This window comes from Lissotriton helveticus, chromosome 8 (assembly GCF_964261635.1).
Source record: "Lissotriton helveticus chromosome 8, aLisHel1.1, whole genome shotgun sequence".
Taxonomy (NCBI): Eukaryota; Metazoa; Chordata; class Amphibia; order Caudata; family Salamandridae; genus Lissotriton; species Lissotriton helveticus.
Window position 1 is genome coordinate 469360640 of NC_136069.1, and position 23080 is coordinate 469383719.

At 46.2% G+C, this 23080-nt stretch overlaps 1 protein-coding gene across 2 annotated transcripts in view; it reads right to left on the reverse strand.

The window, feature by feature from the left end:
* Positions 1-23080, reverse strand: part of KPNA3 (karyopherin subunit alpha 3) — an 802806-nt gene that overhangs the window by 580780 nt on the left and 198946 nt on the right. For both annotated transcript variants that reach the window (XM_078657369.1, XM_078657368.1), the window contains exon 2: positions 20551-20595. In XM_078657369.1, the coding sequence (XP_078513495.1) occupies positions 20551-20592 (42 nt within the window). In that variant the 5' untranslated portion in view covers positions 20593-20595. The remainder of the gene's footprint in view (positions 1-20550; positions 20596-23080) is intronic.

The following is a 23080-nucleotide window of genomic DNA, read 5'->3' on the forward strand; positions in this document are numbered from 1 at the left end:
TCTGCCATTCGCATAGCCCGCCTGTCTTTATTGAGACTCCCGTTGTACCAGGGGTTGGAGATCTTGGTGGAGACTCTTTTCAGTTGCATCGGTGCAGCCTCATTGATTATTGAGGCCATGGTGTTGAGATAGTGGTCCGTTAAGTACTGAACGTCAGTAACGTCGGTAGGGGGGGAGTAGGAGATTGCAGCTGTTAGGGGGTAGAGAGTTTGGATTGAGTTTCCTCAGGTCTCTTTTCCAAACTTTCGGCATGGAATATTGGACCGGGATAAGTTTAACTTTTTCCTTGATGAAGAATGTGACAATATGGTGGTCAGACCAGTCACAAGGTTGGATTGAATCAAGTTGAGTAGTGCCTTCTTTGGAGATGACAAGGTCGAGGATAGAGCCTTTGTCATGTGTCGGGCTGTTGCATATTTGTGTGAGGTCAGAAGCGTTAAGGAAATTTTTGAGGCTATTAACCACTGCGTCACTGCAGTCATTCCAGTGAAGATTGTAATCGCCAAGGTAGATTTGTGTGTTTTGCCGTCCTGAGTTGATTGACATTGTGTCCATGAGTTGTTGGGAGAAGATGAGGTTGTCCCCAGGAGGGTGGTAAATGATGTGTAGTGAGCATACAGGTTTGTTTTCACTGATGACATCAAGGCAGAAGTATTCACAGGAGGTAAGAGAAGGGGCGGTGACTTTATTAATTGAGAGGTTGCTCTTGTAAATGCATGCGATTCCGCCGCCTGTCTTGTTGGACCTGTCAAGTCTAATGATGCAGTAGTTGGGGGGGGACAAGGATATCCATGATAGGAGTAGAGGATTCAGTTAGCCATGTTTCAGTTAGGATGGCTAGGTCAAGGTCCAGATACATGATGAGGTCAGCAACCTCCGACGAGTGTTTTTGGGCCGATCTACAGTTGAGAAGTGTGCATTTGAGTCTGGGGGTGCAAGGGGAGGAGGAGGGGTTTATAGTGAGAGGGACTTTAGTGAGGTTGTTGGGCACGGAGCCTCTGCTATGCGTGGGGTGTCTGAGATGATTGGAAAGAATCGTAGGAATGGACAGGTGTGTGGTGTCTAAGACGTTTTTGGTTTCCGGGACATAAGTGCGGAGTAGGGTATGTATGTCGAGGTCCGAGAGAGTCTTGATAGTGCGCTGGGGGCGGTTGGAGGTATTGCGAGAGGGGATAGAGGTCCAATGTAAGGGGTGTGTAGGATGTGTCTTGATAGTGCGCTGGGGGCGGTTGGCGGTATTGCGAGAGGGGATAGAGGTCCAATGTGAGGGGTGAGTAGGATATGAGGGGGGGTTGTTGTTTCGTTGAGCAGTGGTGGTGAGAGGGGGGTGTCTGGGGTGCGTGAGGAGTAACTCTTTGAGGGTGTGGAGTTCTTCATTCACTTGGAGGAGGGTGGTCATGATTGTGTCCAGCGTGCAGTTGGGTAAGGAGTTGGGGGGGGGGGGGGCACGGAGGGAGAGCACGTGTCTGAGCGACTGGAGCATGGGGGGGAAGGGGTGGGGGTGTTATTGACGTGATTGGAAATGGATTTGGAGTTGGGGTGTTAGTGTGTTGGAGTTCTCGTAGGTAGCAACGATGTTGGGGGGGGGGGATGAGAAGATAAGTGACGGTGTTGGTGTTATTGGACAGGGAATCAATGAAGGGAGGGGTGAGGCAATTGCGAGACGTGTGGAGGCTGGTTGTTGCGGGGGTGTAGTAATAGGGAGTGAGAGTGGGGGGGAGATGTTGAGGGAGGAGTGGGGGCCAGGAGTGGCGGGAGTGCAAAGAGTGGGGGGGGAACGGTTGAGGGAGGAGTGAGGGCTGGGAGGAGTGAGGGCTAGGAGTGGCGGGAGTGCAGGGAGTGGTGGGGAAGATATTGAGGGAGGGGTGACGGTCAGGAGTAGCTTGAGTGCAAAGAGTGGGGGGGGGAGATGTTGAGGGAGGAGTGGGGGCCAGGAGTGGCGTGAGTGCAGAGTGTGGGGGGGGAGAGGTCGAGGGGGGAGTGGGGGGAGTGCAGCGAGTGGCGGGGGTGGGGAAAGTGGGGGGGGGAGGTGGGCTGGGAGAGAGTCGTGTTGTGAGGGTCAGAAGCGGTGGGTTGTTCTAAGACGCTAGTTGGAAGTGTGGCGTTCTGGTTCAGTTGGAGTGGGGTATGAGTGGAGGTCTGAGGATTGGAGAGGTGCTCTTTGAAAGTGGGGAACAGGTTGTCGAGTAGTTCCAGGTTCCTGTCTGTGGATTGAATTAGGACAACCCCGTTATTGTAGATAGTAATGGTGGTTCTGCCTTGGAAGAGTTGGGATGGTGTGATGGAGAGTGTTAGGCCATGAGCGGATTTACTGGTGGTGGAGACGTTGAGTAAGGTGAGGAACGCTTTTCTCCATTGAGCTCTGCGTGTGGTGTGGAAGATGATATCGGTGTTCAGGGATCCATTGACCGGTGAGAAGTAGGTGTCGGCAAAGGGGGTTTCAGGGTGGGACCTCAGGAAGTTGTGTTTAAAGCGTTTAGCGGCTTTTTTGGTGAGTGCGGGTGGGTAGTTTATTTTGTATGTGTGCTTGCCGATGGGATCCATGTTGGGATGGCGGTAAAGGTGGGTGTGGGATGGTGAGCAGTAGAGATATACAAGAGCAGAGGTAGAAGCAAACAATAAATTACATGGGTCAAAAATGACACTAGTGAGTGATCAAAATATATGAGGTAGCAATCGGTGCCTTACATTAGTAAAAAGTGAAATGGGTGCAGTTTACAAAAGAAAAGTACAACAATATATGAGGTAGCAATAAATGCATTACAGGAATAAAGAGAAATGGGAGCAGCTTACACAAATGTGCAGTAAACAAATATAAGCATAATACTGATGAAATACTGGAACAAAATACAGATGCCAACAAAAAGTTAAAGAGTCAAAAGTGACACTAGTGAGCAGCCAGGAATATATGAGGTAGCGATCGGTGCAGAAAGTGAATTGGGTGTAGGTTACAAAAAAGAAATATCCAAAGTGCAATTAGAAGTATAATACTGCAATAAAAGGCAGACATTCTATCACAAGAGTATACACATATATACCCATATGTATAAGGGTATACATGTATAGATATATATACACACAAGAGTATATGAGGTAGCGAGCGGTGCAAAAAGTTATACTTATAAATATAGGAGTATATATATATATATATATATATATATATATATATATATATATATATATATATATATATATATATATACACACAAGAATATATGAGGTAGTGATCGGTGCAAAAAGTGAATTGGGTGCAGGTTACAAAAGAGATATCCAAAGTACAAGTAGAAGTATAACACTGCAGTAAAAGGCAGACACTATCACAAGAAGGTGTAGTTACAGAGCTATGTAAAGTGCGCGGTAGTTGATATAAGCCTAGAAAAGACCAGTTCTTATGGTAAGGTCAGGTAGAGAGCATGACTAGTCCATGATGGCCGCCAGAGAGAGAGACCAGTCTAAAATGGCAGCCAAATAGGGGAGATAGAGACAGTAGTCCTCTGTTTGTTGTTGTTGCTTCGAAAACAGGGAAGGGTAGTTTCACTTTCTATTTGAGCAAGCCCAATTCCTAGCTTGTTGGAAGGGAGTCTTATCTCTATTTTTGGATGGTCTTGAGTGGAGGAGTTAAGTTGAGGAGCCTCGTGGGTGGATTTATTGCTACAGTTTTATGACCCCAGCCCTTTTGAACAAAGGATCTTTAACAATGTGAACAATCGAGTGGGGTGAAGTAAATACCTTTTTTGTAATATCTGCTCAGCAAGTACGTTGATGTAGACAGTAGAGTTTTGCAGCTATCAAGGGTCTAGCCAGGGAGTGCACAGCTGCGGTGTGCATTGACTTCTGGCAGGTTGAAGGCTAATCTTCGTCGAGCGCGGCCAGAGCGACTGAGCTGCAGCCCCTCCTGCCTCGATAGGGGATGTTGTGTGTTTCCCGTCTGCCTCAGCTCCCCTGGGCGGCGGCACAGCACCGCTGTTCGCGTCCAGCTCCCGGTGCAGCTGGGGGCAAGCTCCAGTCGTCCGTCGCCCCCAGAGATCCCGTCTGCCTCAGGGCTCCACTCCGGCAGCTCCCTGGGCGGCGGCGCCACACCTCCGACCGCATCCAGCTCCTGGAGCAGACCGGGCCAGAGATCCGACCACTGCAGCCGTTGCCGGTGGCGGTGCTTACAGGCGTACCGGACGCCTCTGTTGGCCAGAACCGCTCGGTCCTCTCGTGCGACGGTCTCAGCCTTCGGAGGGGGCGGTCAGGGACCCCTAGCCGGCTCCATGCCCGCCACAGCAGGCTCCTCAGGCAACGATGGTCTCAGCCTCCGTAGGGGCGATCAGGGACCCCTAGACGGCTCCATGCAGTGCGACAGCAGGCTCCAGGCAACGACGGTCTCAGCCTTTGGGGGGGGGGGGGGGGGGGCGGTCAGGGACCCCTAGCCGGCTCCAAGCCGCGCCACAGCAGGCTCCAGGCAACGATGATCTCAGCCTCCGTAGGGGCGATCAGGGACCCCTAGAAGGTTCCGGGCAGCGCTACAACCGGCTAACCCGCGACCGGCGTTCACAGGCGGTGGCAGGCAGCGCTTCTCCACTGCCCCCGGGCTGCACGGTAGTGGCTGCAGCCCCGGCAGGCAGTCTACAGGCGCTCACAAGCAATCAAAGCAGGTCGCACGGAAAGCAGTCACGTCAGCATCCACAGCAGGCTCTCCCCCATCGTCCAGGGCTCCGCCGATGCTCCAGTGAGTTGCAGGGGTCCAGCCGCCAGAACTGCAGGTACGTGATAACATTCGATCAATCCAGTTACTTTTTAGAATCCAGTTACTTGTGGTACATCCAGTTACTTGTTATGATCGGGTCAGAGACCCTAGGATCTACTGATATCCTTTCTCTGTTGTATAATGATTAAAAAGCGGAGTTGAGGGGGGGGGGGAACCTGAAGCAGGAGGCTCGTATTAACTACGATCTGTTTACCACATGGTAGTTGCGATTGATGGAACTCACAACCTACATTCCTGCACAGAGGTGAGACACAGGGATACAGAGGCGGGGAAAAATCCCCCCCCCAGAGAGGCTACCAGTAGTAGATGCTTGTAGAAATAACTTTCCTGGCGGCGCCGTTGAGCCGGCAGCGCAGAAATGTGTGACTTTGTGGACACGGCACATGCTTAGTCGACCCCCCAAAGGCGTATGCACCGCAGATTGTTTGGTTATGTTTTGCATTTTTTGGTTCGGCACAGCAACGTTCATACGCTGCACCTTTAGAGTTCGAGTTTGGGGATGGATGGGAGACGTCTTCTGGCTAGCACTGATAATACATACATCACAACGCGAGGCACTGTCCGCTGTGGCACTTGTACTCAAGTATGGCTGATACGAAGGGGAAATATAGGCTGGCTACCTGGAATGTACGGGGGCTTGGAGCAGTACAAAAACGACATAGAATACATGATTTTTTACTTCGCCAACAGGCCCAAATAGTATTTCTACAGGAATCCCACCTAACAGTGTCTGAGGCACACACATTACGAAAAAAGTGGAGGGGGACTGTATTCTCTACAACGTACTCTGCCTTTTCCAGGGGGGCCACCATATGGGTGCGACACGGCACCCCTTTTGTGGAACTTGAGAGGAAGGTAGACGAACAAGGGCGATATATATTGGTGAAGGGCACGCTGGACGGTACACTGCTGGTCCTGGGCAGCCTCTACGCCCCGAACTTTGATCAGGACAGATTCCTTGCAAACGTAGGCCGGGCTTTAGCTGACTGGATATACATCCCCTGGATTCTGGGTGGGGACTGGAACATGGTTCTAGATGTTGATCTGGACAGGTCGCACCCCCCTCCAGGCGACAGGCGTACTCAAGATAGCCGACTCCTTTAGAACCTGGCTCCAGGGATGGGGACTGACAGACGTATGGCGCACCCTGCATCCAACACACAAGGAATATTCATACCATTCCCCAGTGCATAACCTGCATACTCGCCTAGACAGATTCTTGTGTACCAACTCCCTGCTGACCAAATGTACGTCCTCAGACTACCTAGCTAAAACCTTTTCGGACCACAGACCACTGACACTCGATCTTCATTGGGGGAGGGTGCCATCACCGGTACCCACCTGGAGGCTTAATCCACTGCTACTAGACGATGCCCCATTCCACAAACACCTATCGGATACACTAAATAATTACTTCAGAGAGAACTGGGACTCTACGTCCTCGAACCTACTGGTGTGGGACCCCATGAAGGCTGTTATAAGGGGGGACGCTATCGGCCAACTAGTGGGAGCCAGACAGGAAATCCACAGGAAACTCTGTGAGGTCGAAGACCGCCTAAAAGATCTAGAGACGGCAGCGGGAGTAGACCCCGGGCATAAAGGAGACTTACAGTTATGCAACATAGAACATGTGGAACTCCTGGAAACACTGAGGGTCATTGATCACAAGGATTATTTGAGACGTCAACAGGCGGAAGCAGATAGGTCTGGGGCCCTACTGGCTCGCCTGGTCCAAGACAGCCCCGAAGTCCCAGTGATTACGAAAATCAGGGACGAAACGGGTAGGGAGATGTCCACACAGTCGGATATTAATACTGCATTTAGGGTCCACTTGGGAAGGCTATATGCCCCCCCCCCCCCCCCCCCGAGGGTGATGGAGACGGAATGTTAGAGTTTCTAAGAGACCCAACGTTCCCCACCCTGACCCGGGAAGAACGGACTGAGCTGGATGGACCCGTTACACAGCGGTAAATCAAAATAGCCATTCACTCCCTTAACAGGGGCAAAACCCCTGGCATGTACGGGTTGCCTGCAGAATTTTACCAGACTTACTCTGAAACGCTAGTACCCATTTTGGAGGAATTTTATAAGACAGCTTACGAGGTTTGTCACCTGCCTGCCATGACAATGCAAACCTCAGTGATATCCATACCAAAACCCGGCAGGGATACCCTTGGCTTGAATAACTATAGACCCCTCTCAATGCTCCCCACAGAGTATAAAATACTTAGCAAAGCTATCGCTATGAGAATACAGGCCCACCTCCCTGCCCTAATACACCCAGACCAATGCGGCTTCCTCCCGGGTAGGAGTATTTCCCAGAATACGAGGAGACTCCACGCCTTCATGTCAGCCATGCCACTGGACCTCCCTCGGGCCGGTTGCATCGCCTTGGACATCCGGCAGGCATTCGACTCCGACATGGGATTTTATGTTCGAGGTCATACGGCGTTTCGGCTTCCCTGACCTCCTAATCAAATGGATTAGTCTACTGTATACGAATCCGACAGCTAGAGCACGCACTGGCAGGTATACCTCGGATAGCTACGATATTTACAGAGGCACCCGGCAAGGATGCCCGTTTTCACCTTTGCTGTTCGTACTGACACTAGAGCCCCTGGCGCTCACGCTCCGGAACGGAGCGGACGAGGTGGGTATTTCCATTGGGGGTACGCATAATTAGATCTCAATATATGCTGACGATATCTTAGTGTACCTTCGGGATTTGAATGGGAACCACTCGCACCTGGCGACCATCTTTGACCGTTTCGAGACCGTATCTGGCCTGGCCATTAACCCGACGAAATCCCTAGGCTTTTATTTCTGCGAAGGGCAACGACCTTCCCACATACAATTTGGTGATTACCAGATCCAAATAGCGCCAACCACATTTAAATACCTAGGCATTAACGTTTATAGAAAACAGGAAGACCAGATTGAGGGTAATGTACGGAGGGCAATCAATGGTCTCCGAGGTAGTGTGAACTTTTGGACATCCCTGCCCCTATCTGTCATGGGTAGGATAGCAGTTTCAAAGATGGTCATGCTCCCCCGTATATTGTACTACTTCGTAAACCTGCCGGTCCTCCTCCCGCAACACATTTGCCACGCTGAATACGATCCTGATTACTCTCATATGGGGTCCTGGGAGTCGGCGAATAAGCCTCAAGAAACTACAACTGAGCACCAGACAGAGAGGCCTTGGTGTACCAGACCTACGGGGTTACTATTACGCAAGCCAGTTACAATGGCTGTCACGATGGGTGGCGGGTAAGAATTTACACGAGATTGCTCTCACAGGACCAATTAGCACGTGGAGAACTGCACTCCCTTCTGTTGCCCGGAGCTAAGATCCCTCGAGACTGCCACCCCCTGCTGCATACTACTTTGCAGTGCTGGCGAAAGGCGCTGGCGTACACGGCGGGGACCACTCCCTATGCAGAGAACATTCCCCTGTTAGGGCTCCCAACACCGCAGGGACGTCTAACACAACGCAGGTTACAACCTTGGGCAGAGGTGGGAGTAGATAGAGTGGGTGACCTGTTTGGGGACGACACACTACTGGATCACGCCTCCTTCGCGCAGGCAACAGGTGCCCCAATGCGATTGTACTTCTTACATGCCACAGTGACACACTACGTGCGACGCACATGGGCCCCACAGCACAGCAAACCAGAACAACATGAACTAGTGCATCTCCTCCATTATATGGGGTCGGGAGGACACTTAGTACGATGGCTCTACGTGGGCATTAGGGGACACGCTGCTTTACCTCTTACCACACTCAGAGACACCTGGACTCTAGACACGGGAGAGGTTATGACGGACGGGGCCTGGAAGATTGTCCTAGAACATCATAGGAGGGTGTCCAGAAACGTCAAATTCAAATTCATACAGGCTATGATACTGCACAGGGCATATCTCACCCCCCAAAGACTCCATAGGATGTTCCCTGGTTCCTCTCATAGTTGTCCCCGATGTCAAGGGGATGAGGCCGATATCCTCCATATGCTGTGGACATGCCCGAGAATACGCAGCTGTTCCCTGGTTCCTCTCATAGTTGTCCCCGATGTCAAGGGGATGAGGCCGATATCCTCCATATGCTGTGGACATGCCCGAGAATACGCAGCTACTGGGGGACAGTCTGCCATACACTGCACACTATCACAACCCTGCAGATCCCGGAGCGGGCACTACCTTGTCTGATAGGGCACAGGAAAAGACCCAAGACCCATAAAGCACAGCTGAAGTTCTTCGACCTGGCACTCTTGTTGGCACTCAGAGTCATAACTATGAGGTGGAAATCAGCCAGACCCCCGAGTGTAGATGTGTGGCGTTCTGATTTGCTAAAATGGGGCAGGGCAGAAAGTGGAATCCTGCGTAGAGAAGAGGAGAAAGGGCTCCGGACACATCCAATTGCGCAGGAATGGGAGCGGATGCTGATAGAGATCGAGGATGTGGACCTAGAGCTTTCACAGGAGAATACCCCATGACCAGACATACAGGGTAGAAAGCAATGGAAATACAGAGTGGGGATATCACTGCCGAATGTACAGGTTAGCCAGTCAAACATAAATGCAGCCTCTGGACAGTATAGGGTCATCATGCCAAGGAATACAGTGCCTAATCAATGGAGAAGCTGGGAGACGGGTGGGGTGGGAGTTGGGCGGGACAAGGTTTAGTTAAAGGCGACAATGTAATGCAAATGTAACATGATTATTGATGTAATAAACTGGAGTCACCTGGGACTTAATGCACAGTCGGGAAAGATTACATGTCAATTAGCCGACAGTTAGAGGGAGAAAACGAGAAAAGACTGTTGGATGATAATATGTACAAATGTAAAATGTGAAATATGATGCAGTCATGAATAAAGAGTTTTAAAAAAAAAATGCTAAAAAGAAATTGCAACAACGCAACCTGAAATACGCCCTGCTCTTTCCCGCCTGTTTGAAGGTAATCTATGACCCAAAAAAACTATTTTTTGATAATCCTGAGGAAGTGGAGGACTGGCTGGAGATTATGTTTACACTGCCTGTGTCGCAGACCGGGACATCACCGAGTCGCTCTGCGAGGTCCTTGGTGAGAATTCCGGGAACAACAGACTCGGAAGGGAACAGTGGACGTGGAGGCGGTACCGGTGTGAGCCCATCCCCGGAGCAGATCTCGGACAGTCAAAGGGACGCTCTCCTGATGGCGACGGCTCTGGCGGATCAAGACCCCCAATCCTGTGAGAAGACTGTTCACTCATCAGAGGACGATACAATACAATCAGACTCAGAGTAGTCTAATACTATTTCCATCGGTTACTCCACAGACTATGAATGAATGTTGAAGTGATGTAGGGGTCCCTCCGGAAGATGGTATCATATACAGTGCTGCTTACTGTGCTCCAATGTACATAATGCCACTTGTAGGTATCGTTCTTAAAGATTACTTTGAGTTGATGGGGCTGGAGTTGGAGCGCTGAAAATAATGTAACTGCATGCGGGCTACTGTATGCAACAACATGGTGGTTGCCGCTCCCACTACGGCAAATGCACTATGGTATGTCTATGGTTATTAGTTTGGTCCTCTATCGTTTTACAGGGGAACCTAGTATTGGGAGTTGTTTTGGGAAGTTTTGACATGAACCATATTATAGGTATGCAACATACTCAACCAAGGGCAGAGAAGATGAGACAGGTCCCTATCCGTAATATAGACATAGATGGCGCACACTAGCACATACACACTCACGTCTTGGAACGTACGAGGGCTAGGCTTCATTCACAAACATAGAATCTTGCGCAGCTTAACCGCAAGAAGGTGCATATCACTTTCCTACAAGAATCCCATCTCACGAAGTCTGAAGCAATTAAAATATAAAAGAAATGGAGGGGGCAGTTGTTCTACACATCATATTCGGCGTTTGCTAGAGGAGCCGCAATCTGGATACGGAATGGCAACCCCTTCGCATTGTTAAAACAGCGAGCTGATGTGAATTGCAGATATGGCCTTTTGCTGAGTACTCTAGATGGGTGTCATGTCGTATTGGGAAGTATATATGCCCCAAACTCGGAACAGGATACATTTCTGGACCAGTAGTCCACGGTACTGGTGGGGTGGGACTCCTACCCTTGGGTGAAAGGTGGCGATTGCAATGTAGTGCTTTCGCCCAGTGACCAACATCCCTATTCTTGCCAAACTAATAGAGAAATGTGTACAAAAACAACTTAGCGAACACAGACAATTTCTCCCTATTGGATGAATGCCAATCGGGTTTCAGAACAGGTCACAGCACGGAAACAGCAATCCTACATATAGTTGACGATGCTCTACAGGCCCTAGACCAAAAAAGATCATGTCTACTCATCCTCCTAGACCTGTCCTCTGCATTTGACACGGTAAATCATGAAAAATTGCTGAACAGACTCCAGGACAGGATGGAAATATCGGGCAGACTGCAGGACAGGATGGGAATATCGGGCAATGTCTTGAATTGGTTTAATTCCTTCCTCAAAAATAGAACGCAAAGATTCCTGATCAACCAAAAATTATTGACTTCATGTCCTAACACGATTGGAGTTCCCCAAGGATCTACATTATCTCCTTCATTGTTTAACCTGTATGTCGAACCGCTTTCGGAAATTCTTCGAAATTCAAAAATAGCCTTTCATATGTACGCGGTTGACACCCAACTATACATTAAAATCGCATCTCTGGAAGACATCAAGATAATGAACGAGGCTTTACAATCAACATTACAATGGTTAACAAGCAATCATCTGAAGCTTAACACCCAGAAAACAGAATTCCTACTAATCTCACCGCTTAAGAACCGCACAGAGTCTAAGGAATGGTCAAAAATGATCACGGCGCTTAACTGCATCCCTACGCTAGTTGAGTCGGCGAAATCGCTTGGAATCACACTCGATGAGAACCTGGACATGAAAACCCACATCAAAGCAATGGCAAAAAGTGCCGTTTTCCCAAATGGCGCGCGCCAAAAGAATAACATCAGATTCCCACAAATCTACACAGAGAATCACTGAAGTAGCCCAGAAATTCCACCAAAGAGGATATCCTCAAGAAATAATCAAGGAATCGACCAATAAAATTCTCGAAATAGAAAGATCTAAACTCTTACAACCAAGAAAGGAAAAATCACAAGCCCGCATAGTGGCGGTTTCAAAATATTCAACTGCAAGTCCTAAATTCAAAAGCATAATACACCAACACTGGCCACTACTTAATTTGGAACCAGATTTTAATCAAATATTCAAGGAACCCCCTCTGTTCGCATTTACAAGGGCACCCAACATCGGTGAATTAGTCCAGTACAGACATACTCCAACCACAAACTACACGGGTACTAAACCGTGTTTAAATTGCGGGAATTGCAATAATGTTATGAAGGGAAATGTAATTAGCCACCCCATGAGAGGTAACACAATAAAATTACAAGTGAATGCTACATGCGATTCAAGCAACCTAATCTATGCCCTAAAATGCCCATGTGGAAAACTCTACGTCGGTAAAACGGAACGAAAAATTAAGACAAGGTTGATTGAACATAAATCGAACATACGATTAAAGAACAGCAAATCTGCTGTAGCTATGCATTTTCAAGAACACACACATAATGTTTCTCAATTGAAATTCATTGTATTGGAAACCATTGCGAAAGTTGAAGGTAGAGACAATACCAAATATCTCCTGCAACGTGAAAATGTTTGGATTCAAAGACTATCGACCCAGAAGCCATCTGGGCTCAATGAAAGAACTGAACTCTCTTGCTATTTATGAATATGAACAATGTTGTTAATCTATTACTGGAGCAACAATGGGACACCTGTGTACATTCACGTTAAACTGTGGATATTTGTTTCTCACTGTCACTTTTTACCGTTTTTATTTTTTTGACCTGTTGTATTGTATTTTATTTTGACCTGCATATTTTGCAATTTATACTTAATCAAGGTATCTAGATTTTCACTGCGATATCAACACGCAGGGAACCCTACTAATACACGATCTAACACTGCCCCACCGAGGCTTTCGTCACTTTCTATGATCACGTGATCGTAACTACCCCACATGATCCAACTACCAAACCGACACCGATACTCCCGCAGGGACTAGCGAGGAAGCTCGGAACCCTCTTGACGAAACCGGCACTTACTAACAGGTTAGTCCTCAGACACCCCGGCAGCCTCATGGCGCGTTAAAACCCTGAAAGCCACCACCTAAGCGATGCGTATTCTCGCTCTTACTAGCGTTTTTGATTTACAGATTGCATGACCAGATAGAAAAGCGGCGCACGTAAGCATGATTACGAATATCCTTCACTATTCTCACACAGGTTTTGGACTATTTTTAAGGTGCCACCATAACATGACACGTTTCCAACCACCAACCGCCCCCACGTTTAGATTCTAAACATCACCCAGACCCCAGGGACCCACCCCAGCACTCACCACGACCTATCTCTCACTTTATTTCAGTATCCTTTCCCTGATGAAGAGGCGGATATGCCTCGAAATGCATTGGATGTTAAACAAAAGGACAGCGCCGACACATCAAATATGTAACGAATATTTGTAAAAATGTCGTAAAAATGAACAAATGATTTACTTAAGAAGAAACTAACCAAATACTGCTGAATAAAAGCACATTTGAAACCGAGGAACTAACTCTGGAACCTCTTTTCTAGGAGAGGAATTAGTGTGTGCGTCACAGGATGGGACAGTGACCCACTGATCCCACTACCATTTAAAAAGTGCCCGTTACCATTTGAACGACATCAGAAAAATGAAATCTTACATCGCTCAGGCGGATCTTAAATTAGCAATCCAATCCTTGGTAATCGCGAGGATTGAATATGGATGCACAACTTTAGCAGGCCTTCCCAAAATCTCCACAGCTCCACTAAAAGCATGCCTCAACGCAGCCGCAAGAATGATCACCGGGTCGAGAAAGTTCGACCATATCACTCCACACTTGAAAGCATTGAACTGGTTACCGTATGAAGCCAGAATTCAACTAAAAATGGCATGTATCACCCACAAAGCGCTTCACTACAGGACACCTAGCTACCTGGCCCAGAAAATTGAACTATCTGGAGGAAGCAGACCAGCGAGGAGTGCCAAGGAGTTAATACTGAAACCACCCATCTTCCGGAAGAAGAAAACCTATGATAGAGCTTTCTCAGGAGCAGCACCCAGAATCTGGAACTCTCTCCCACCAAACATTAGAAAAATAACACACAGAATCATTCAAGAGGGAATTAAAAACTTTTCTAATGAGCAAATACCTTCCATAGAAGAGTCAATTCGTTTGAAGCTCCATGTTAGACCATGGTAACTGTATATTCTGTTTTACTGAGCTGTACTTTTTGACGTTCCTTAACCAGGCATAGTTCTATTGTAGAAAACTGTATCTGTTGGAATATGTTTGATTGTATCTTATCTACCTCACTCATTGTAAAGCGCTCTGATACCCAAGGGTCTTGTTCGCGCTATACAAAACTCTCTAAATAAAAATAAATAAATAAAATAAATAAATATAGATATGAACAGGTCTCACCCACCATTGCAAAATAGAGGAAGCACGGAACAAGCTGAGGCTCTGAGTAGATGGGCAGATGGATGGGGAGTAAGTAATATATGGCGCGCAAAACACCCAGCAGCTAAAGAGTACTCCATCTACTCACCACCTCACGGCCTTCACACTCTTATTGACAGGATTTTTTGCTTGTTGTCACTGGTATCTAATGTGTTGGACACTACATACTAAGCTAAAACCCTCTCTGATCATAACCGGTTAGAAGTAGTCGTGAAATGGGGGAAGGTGCCTACACCCGTTCTGACATGGAAACTGCAGCCCATATTGCTAGAGGATTCAGTGTTCAGGGATGCGCTATCCACAGCAATAACTAATTATTTTGATGTGAATGCATATACTGCCAGCACACGTCAGATTGAGTGGGATGCATTTAAGACGGTGCTGCGGGGAGTTGCAATTAGTACCAGGGATGTGGAATTCCTATAGCCCGACGCCCAGGACATATTGTTTGGGGTCAAGTGCAACAAGTTTTAAAGTGTATTTTGTCCTTGGGACAAGTAGGTCCAACCCCCTGCAGAACAAACCCTGTGGCTGCCAGTTTGCAGTACCACATTAAGGATCAGGGAAGGGTACTGCCTGTAGTTTAGGTAATACTTGTGTGCATGTGTTAATGCTTTTCAAACTTGTATTTATGGATAATTAATTTAAAGCCTTTATTATTAGGGAGAGCGCTCTAAGTAAATGTACGCTCTGACTGCACTACTGACAGTGGTTCCAGTATGAAAATGTGTACACACGGTTTCAAAGTTTAGCAATATGAGGCTATGCATGATGCTCACAGAATGCTCTCTGATTAGATGCAAATATTTGCAGAAGCTTGAAAGCAAGATTAATGTTTGCTTTCAATATAACATGTTCCTAAAAAATTAAAGTAGGGAAATAACATTTTGCTAAACTACTGTAAAATGTCAGGTACCATTTCTTTGCAGCACCATTTAGTAAAATGTGTTGATGCATGCTAGTATTTCCCAAAAATATTCATATTGGAAAATTCGTGTAACCAGTTTCAATAAGATTATGGGAAACAAAAATAACAAGCCTTGGCAAATCCAGTAGGTCTGACATTGGTGGTCAGCTGTTTAGTTTTGGCAATGCGTGACTTGTTTTGGCATGGCTTTTGTAAAACCTTATTGATGCGAGAGCTGCTGGGCCCTCACCATTATAACAAACATTGGCAAATGCAAAAGTTGTTTTTGGTCTCAAAGAGCACACACTGCCACTGAACAAAACTACTTTGTGTACCAATATGATCCTTGTGAAAGAGCAGAATGCTTCACTCACAGTGAAGCCAGCCGATTCAGAGAGACAATTTTAATAAACACAAAAGGTCATGGTTAACGCCAGACCAAATTAGGGGCCCAATTATTAAAGAAAGACTCAAAAGTGCACGTTTGGTATATGGCTTTCGTGAATTCACAAGAATTTACATTAGTAGGGCAAGAAATCGTACTTCTACAAAATATTTGTGAACCGCATTTTAGCATGAGCAAATATGCATGTGTAGATTTGCTCATGTGAAATCCTGGATGTTTTAAAGTTAATTTTTCCTCCAACTACTTTTTTCCCCAACTCTGAAAGAAGGTTTACGTATGCCACTCTCAGGAGTAATATTCCAACATTTCTAAGAATGGGAAAGATTAGAGAAGATTTGTTGAAAACCCTAAAACATGCAAGTTAGTAGGTTTGCACAGACTCAATAGGGCATTCCAATCCTAGAACTACTGCTTACCACCATCTTCAGTCCCAGTATGTGGAGCTACGGAAACGTGGCAACATAAAATGATTACTAGTATTCAAACACTACTAGGGGATATGCCCAGGCATAATCAGAGAGGCTATATAAGAGCTCTTATAAAATGAGATTGCTGCCATAATCTGTGGCAGCACTACATGGCACCAAAGGGACAAGTAGATTTATGAAGCAACCTGCCCCATGGACAAGTAGATATTTTAATAAATTCTACACCCCTGAGTACACAGGCGGGGGCCCGTTCTGCTATACTCAATCGCCTCAAAACCGTTGAGAATAAACTAGGTGAGTTAGAAAAGGAGGCTGTACAGAGTGCTCCGGGGAAAGAGGAATTACAGGAAGCAAATATGCAGAACTGCTGGAAGACTTACAAGTACTAGATTACACCTCATATACACAAAAGCAGCATGCTGTGGCTGATAAGGCAGGGTCGTTGCTGGCCAGGATAATAATACGCAACGCTCCACAGACGGCTCCGATTCTTGAAATAAATATGCAGGAGGGTGTACTCCCCACCACACAACTAGAAATAAATACGGCCTTTCAAACATATTATATGCCGCCCCGACAGAGCATAATCAGAACCTCCCACAGTTACCAGATGAGTTCAGGAAGGGGCTGGGGAACCCAGTGATGGAGGCAGAGATCAGAACTGCTATCAGGACCCTGCCCAGAAATAAGACCCCGGGGTTAGATGGACTACCGGTTGAGTTTTATGTGACTTATATGCCCTTGCTAGTCCCACACCTACGGCAAATGCAACAGGAGTTATGTTATGTTATGTTAAGGGGTGCTTATAAAGCGCTCTGTCACCGTGGGTTTCCTGGCGCTGGACTGATACTGAAAAGGGGAAGGGAATTAACCAGATTGTGGGAAAAGCCAGGTTTTTAAAGATTTACGGAATTGGATGAGCGAATTAGAGAATTTAAGTGAGGGAGGAAAAGAATTCCAGAATTTGGGGGCTAGGAGTGCAAATCTCCGGCCACCGATTCTGCAGAGTTTAGAAGGGGGAACAACCAGAAGACGGAGGTGAGAAGATCTTAGGTTGCGTGAGGGGCAGTAAGGGCTGATAACGGATTTCAAGAAGGCAGGGCAGGGACCGGTTATAGATTTAAAAGTGAGGCAGCCAATCTTAAAGGCTGCCCTCGAAGAGACAGAAAGCCAGTGTAGTTTGGTGAGAAGAGGTTTGGCGGATTGCCATATTGGAGTCCCAAAGGCCAATCTCGCCGCTTGGTTCTGGACGATCTGAAGTCTAGAAAGAAGGACCTTAGGCAGACCATGATAAAGAGAATTCGAGAAGTCCAAGCGGGAAAGGACAAGAGCCATAATGACTTGAAGCAAGGCTTCGGGAGTCAAGAGGTAGGCCACCTTTCTAATCCTGCGCAGCTGATACATGCAGGAAGAGACCACCATCCCTATTTGGGGTTTAAGGGATAGCTCGGAGTCAATAATGACCCCGAGACTCTTTACTGAGGCCACGGGGGTGGGGGAGGGGCCGAGGTCTACCGGCCAGAAATGCGGGCCCCAATGGGTGGAGCTCTTGCCGGGGAGGAGGAGCTCCGTCTTCCCGGGATTTAATTTAAGTTGGTTCTGGCTCATCCACTGAAGAATGTGGACCATAACCGCCTGAAAATTAGAGATAGCAGAAAGAGAATCAAGAGGAAAGATGAGTTGCAGGTCGTCAGCGTAGTTAAAGACGGTGACGTCCCACTGCCTCAGAGAGAAAAGAAGAGGTTGAAGATATAGATTAAAAAGAAGAGGAGATAAGGAGGAGCCCTGAGGGACCCCGCAGAGTGAACGCTCCCTAGGTGCCCTAAAGGTACCCAGGCTGACTGTCTGAGACCTCCCAGTCAAGAAGGATTTGACCACTGGAACCACTAGTCACTGGAACTTGGCTCTTTGCCAATTACCACACTTCAGGCACCGTAGAGTTATTGCAGGGTATTGACCCCTTTCATTACTCAATACCGACTATACAATTTTAAGTAAATTATTAGCCAATAGGTTTCAATGCTTCATACCCAGACTGATGCATACAGATCAGTGTGGGTTCGTACCGGGCCGCAGCACAGCCCATAACATTCAACGGCTGCATTACCTTATGTCGCACTCCAGAATACACCCTCCACATCAGGGGTGTATCTCATTGGACATGCGTCAGAATTTTGACTCTCTCCGGTGGGACTACATGTCCGAACCCAACCAAAATTCAGAATACCGGATGCATTTACAAAATGGGTCTCCCTTTTATACACTAACCTTACTGCTAGAGCTCGCACGTGACAGTATATATTGAGACCATATGCAATGGCGAGAGGAACGAGACAGGGCTGTCCTCTCTCCCCATTAATATTTGTGCTAGCTCTGGAACCATTACTGGAAAAAATTCGTAGGCTGGCGATCCATAAGGGCATTACAACAGGCCATGATACGCATGTCGTCTCAGCCTATGCAGACGACATTATCCTATAGCTCTCAGACCTTGGTGGTGACCCCTCGCCCCTCCCTGTGCTATTCCAAACATTTAGCTCACTTTCAGGGCTCGCTATAAATGAAACTAAGTAGAACTCCTTCGTGTTTACGGAAAGGTTGGTGCAGGGCTCCATACAATTTGGGCAGTGGTCATTCCAGGTAGCGCCGACTACGATTAAGTATCTCGGTATTAACGTGTATAGGGAACCAGTAGATGTCATCAATGGCAATGTAACCTGTGCGATAAATTCACTGAGAGGCCAAATTAAGTTCTGGACGTCCCTTCCCCTTTCGGTGGGCGGCAGAGTGGCTATTGCCAAAATGCTGGGAACGGTTTCGCAAAGACAAATTTCTCCGTTTGCGGAGGCAGGTGTAGACACTATTGGGATGTTGTTCGCAGATAACACACTGATGAATCATGATACCATTGTAGAGGAGAGGGAAGTACCGAACACACTGTTCCGACTACATGCAACCAGGCTGCGATACATCAGAGACACGTGGGCTCCTACTGGTGAAGAACTCCCGACACACGCACTGGTACATTTACAATATTTAATGGGGAATGGCCACCATTTGACTAGATGGCTCTACCAAGGTATTCAATCACATGCAGGGATATCACTGCAGGCACTCAGAGATAGATGGTCAACAAACATGAATAGGGTATTTTCGGATAAGGAATGGGATACTATAGTGGAATATCCAAGGAAGGTGTCACGCAATGCAAAGTTTAAATTTATCCAACCTATGATCGGGCATCGTAAGTATTTGACCCCCCCGCAGGCTACACGCAATGTATCCGAACACATCAGACGCCTGCCCACGATGTGGGAGCCCTAGTGCTGGCCTGTTGCATATGCTATGGACGTGTCTGCGCTTACAACGCTACTGGGTGGAAGTGCACGAGGTCCTAAGGGAGGTGGCCCTGGGGAGGCGGGTGTACTAGCGGAACATTCCCTACTGGGGGGGTGGGTATGAAATCCAAAAGTAGCAATCCTACGATCTAATTTGTCAAGTTAGCGCTAATCCTGGCCAGGCGTGGAAGGCCACTAAGGCCCAGGTAGTGACAGAGTGGTATAGCGAGGCGGTGAGATAGGGCAAAGCAGAGAGTGCTGAGCTTAAGAGGGAAGAAGACAGGGTTTGCGCAAAAAGCCTATTTCCCTAGAATGGAACACGATACTGGAAGACTTTATGGCGAAAGAATTGTAAAGGAGATATAGCAGGAGTCTGGAAGATACAGGGTCCTGCAACTATATATGGACAAATGTGTAGAAGGTGGCCATGACGTGATAACAGACCAAGTACAATACATTTTCAATGCAAGAGAGTTGCTGCTAGACCAAACTTTGCCATGACACTTCTAAAAGTAATAAAAAATATATTTTTTTATGGAACTGACAGACTGGAAGCTCGCACACAAGATTGATAATAACAATGATGTACTTAATGCAGATTGCTGGTTGGTGAGGTGGAGTGAGTGGGACTGCCTGTGTGCAATTTATTCGTTTCTGTTATTGGATTCGCTGATTTCCATGCCTGAGGTAGAAGTTGTGGCCAACCCAGCCCTGACCATCTGCTAAAACCCAATTAAAAAGAATCTGGAAAGCAGGTAATGTTGTGTAGTAAATAAATTTTCGTGTCACCCGCTTCTGTTGATCCGTCAGCAAACTTTTTTTTCTGGATTGAAAATGAATATGCTCTTTAATTCAGCTACTCCAATCCCTGAAGAGGTATATCTGAAGGACATCTATAGAAGAGGAATCCCAGGCCCCTCAAGCTAATATATTGTATCACGTTTGCCTTTTCTCGTTCGTCCAATACAAGATGTAAAAGCCTAGGGCGTATGGATTTCAAACTGCACTAAGTGTTGTTCTTACTGTCTTTGAATATGTTAAAACCCGAACTGAATATACACAATCATTTGTTTACAATTGATAAATAGGAAGGAGATGAGAACTCAAGTTACCTTTCGCAGTTCAACTGTCACTTCATTTCTGTGTCTTCTCATGGTCTGCAAAAAAATGAATATATTAGAAAGAAACAACAAAACTAAGTACTTAAATTCAAACTAACGGCACAATTTTTTCACCCAAGCAAAAGTATGCAATAGTTAATGTATTAGCAAAATAAAATGCAGTGACTGAATGAAAGATTTGGGGTAACATTTCTGCATGGTTTCAACTATTTCAAAGCCCTTCATTGCATGAATCTGTCCTAATAAAAGGATAGAGTAGTTAAGACTATATGAATTTTATCAGTAGATAGTAGCAATTAAGTTAGACAGCTCCAGAATGCTGTAGTTGACCAATAAGATGTGTTATGGCATATTCAATCTGCCTAATTTCCTACCCAACACTTAGCCGCCAGACACTTTTCCACTTGCCCAACACTATTGATCCTTTTTCCCCACAATAAGATCATTTTGCTTTCTGGTGTGTGGATCAACCGCCACTACATTTCTGTCAATAAAGGATTCCTAGGATTATTCTTACGTTTATCTTATCTCATCTTAAAGCACTAGAGATTCTTTTCAAGCACAAATCTCTAAACGTATCAATATGCATCACAACATACTAGCACTCTGTGAAAGTCCTCACACAAAATATCAAAACTGGTTGATAACTGGTGTAGACCAGGATACATTTTTCCACAGAAACAGTAGCTAAAATGTGGTTACATTCGCATCACATACCAGTGTCAGGAACAGAAATTCACTGCATTACCTCTCATCTAACTATGCACTTGTGGCAGAAAAAGTGGACCTTGAACCAGGGAGCAAGGTCCTGTTAGTGAGCGAAATACAGAATCCTGCACAGTTGGTCACCCGGACAAGTAGCAATGGTGGTAAAGGAGATGCCTGTATCAGAGAGAAGAGGAACAGAACCTGCTGCCTCCCTAGCAAAAGCACTGTGTACTGCATTCATTAAAAATGCTCCTTGCCACAAAAGCAAATGGAAAAATGTTAGACAAGCAAAAGAGCATTTTCCAGGGATTTATAGGATTATCAATTAGTCTACCAAAATGTTTCAACTTAAAAAAAGAAAGACTGATTAAAAGGTTTAAAGAGGGACCCTTTCTTGAAGTGAGAAGTCACCTAAAAGCAACTACTGAAAGAGGAAATCTACATTGAAGGAGGACAGACTGGGGTCTGAAAACAGTTTTTTAAACAACTCTAAGATTAAATGTTGCAGTTAAGCATTCTTAAAGAACAACCACAAGTAAATGCAACTTTATGCCCACGTGAACAAAATAACAAAGTAAATTATCTGTTCTTCACAGTGGTCAAGGTGCTGGTGTAATTGGTCGGAGCCAGTTGTACCAAAAAGAGTATATTACTTCTAGAAAGGGGCTTTAACAAACTGACTGATAAGGCACAGGACTGGATGCACAACAGTTACTTGATTAGATAGACCAAAATGGTTTTAACAATACATCAAGCAGCAAACTTATGTGAAGTGTCATTTTCTAGACTTGCATCCTAGAGTCAACACTTATGGCTGATTTTTAATGTTGCACCTTTGTTTACAACAACTGAGTCACGCGAAAAAACAACAAGGAACATGCAACATTCACAACTTCTATTATAAGCCAAGCGGAAGATTGTGGGAGCTTCATTTATCAGCCTAGCATTCACACTGACACTACTGTGCTTGTTAACTAAGCTTTGGCTTTCAAAAAAAAAATAATCCAAATATAAGTGGCATCTCATTTTTTTAGAACTTCAAAAGTATGCTTAAAAAAACTAGTCATCTTTAAAAACCAATGCAACCAAGGCACTGTTCTGATGGAAAAAAGCTAACAATGACAGTGGAGGATGAATGAGAGGTCTGATGATAATTCCCAACTACATACCTTTGATCCTCATGCTTTTTGTAGGTTAATAGAACTATTCAGTCAAATTCTTTCATAGCAACCCTCATACAGTGCATGGCATAAGACATTTATAATAATACATAGAATCATAGCGCATCTGAACCCCACCGCCCTGCAACTCAATACAGCAGTAAATCATGAAGTGTTCTCCTGGAGGTATAACAAGTCTCCTATAAGCGAGGGTATTAAAGAACATCCCCAATGGGTCGTCCAAGCGCTCCAGATTTTACCAGACTTTCGGGGGCAACTCAGTTCCTAATGTACCAAGCATTGGCCTGCAAACACCTATCCAGGTCAATGCACCAATGCTCTGAGAGTAAAAGGGGCGACCTTCACAATCTGGCTATATTACAGCTAGCCGCAATTATTCTCATGTTACTGAATAACCGTTGATACCTTGTTGCTGTCGCCTGCCCCCTAGATCCCAAGGATACCATTTCTTTCCAGGGATGAGATGGACAAGACTCCTGACAAGCCCTCTAACACGCTCTCACAATATTAGACACCAGAGGGCCCTTGTAGGCAAAGGATAGGAGACGACAAAACCAGGAGAAAAATCAGAAAAGTACAGCAACAAAACTAGTGCTCCGCAAATTACTTTCTGATAGGTATAACTCAATAGA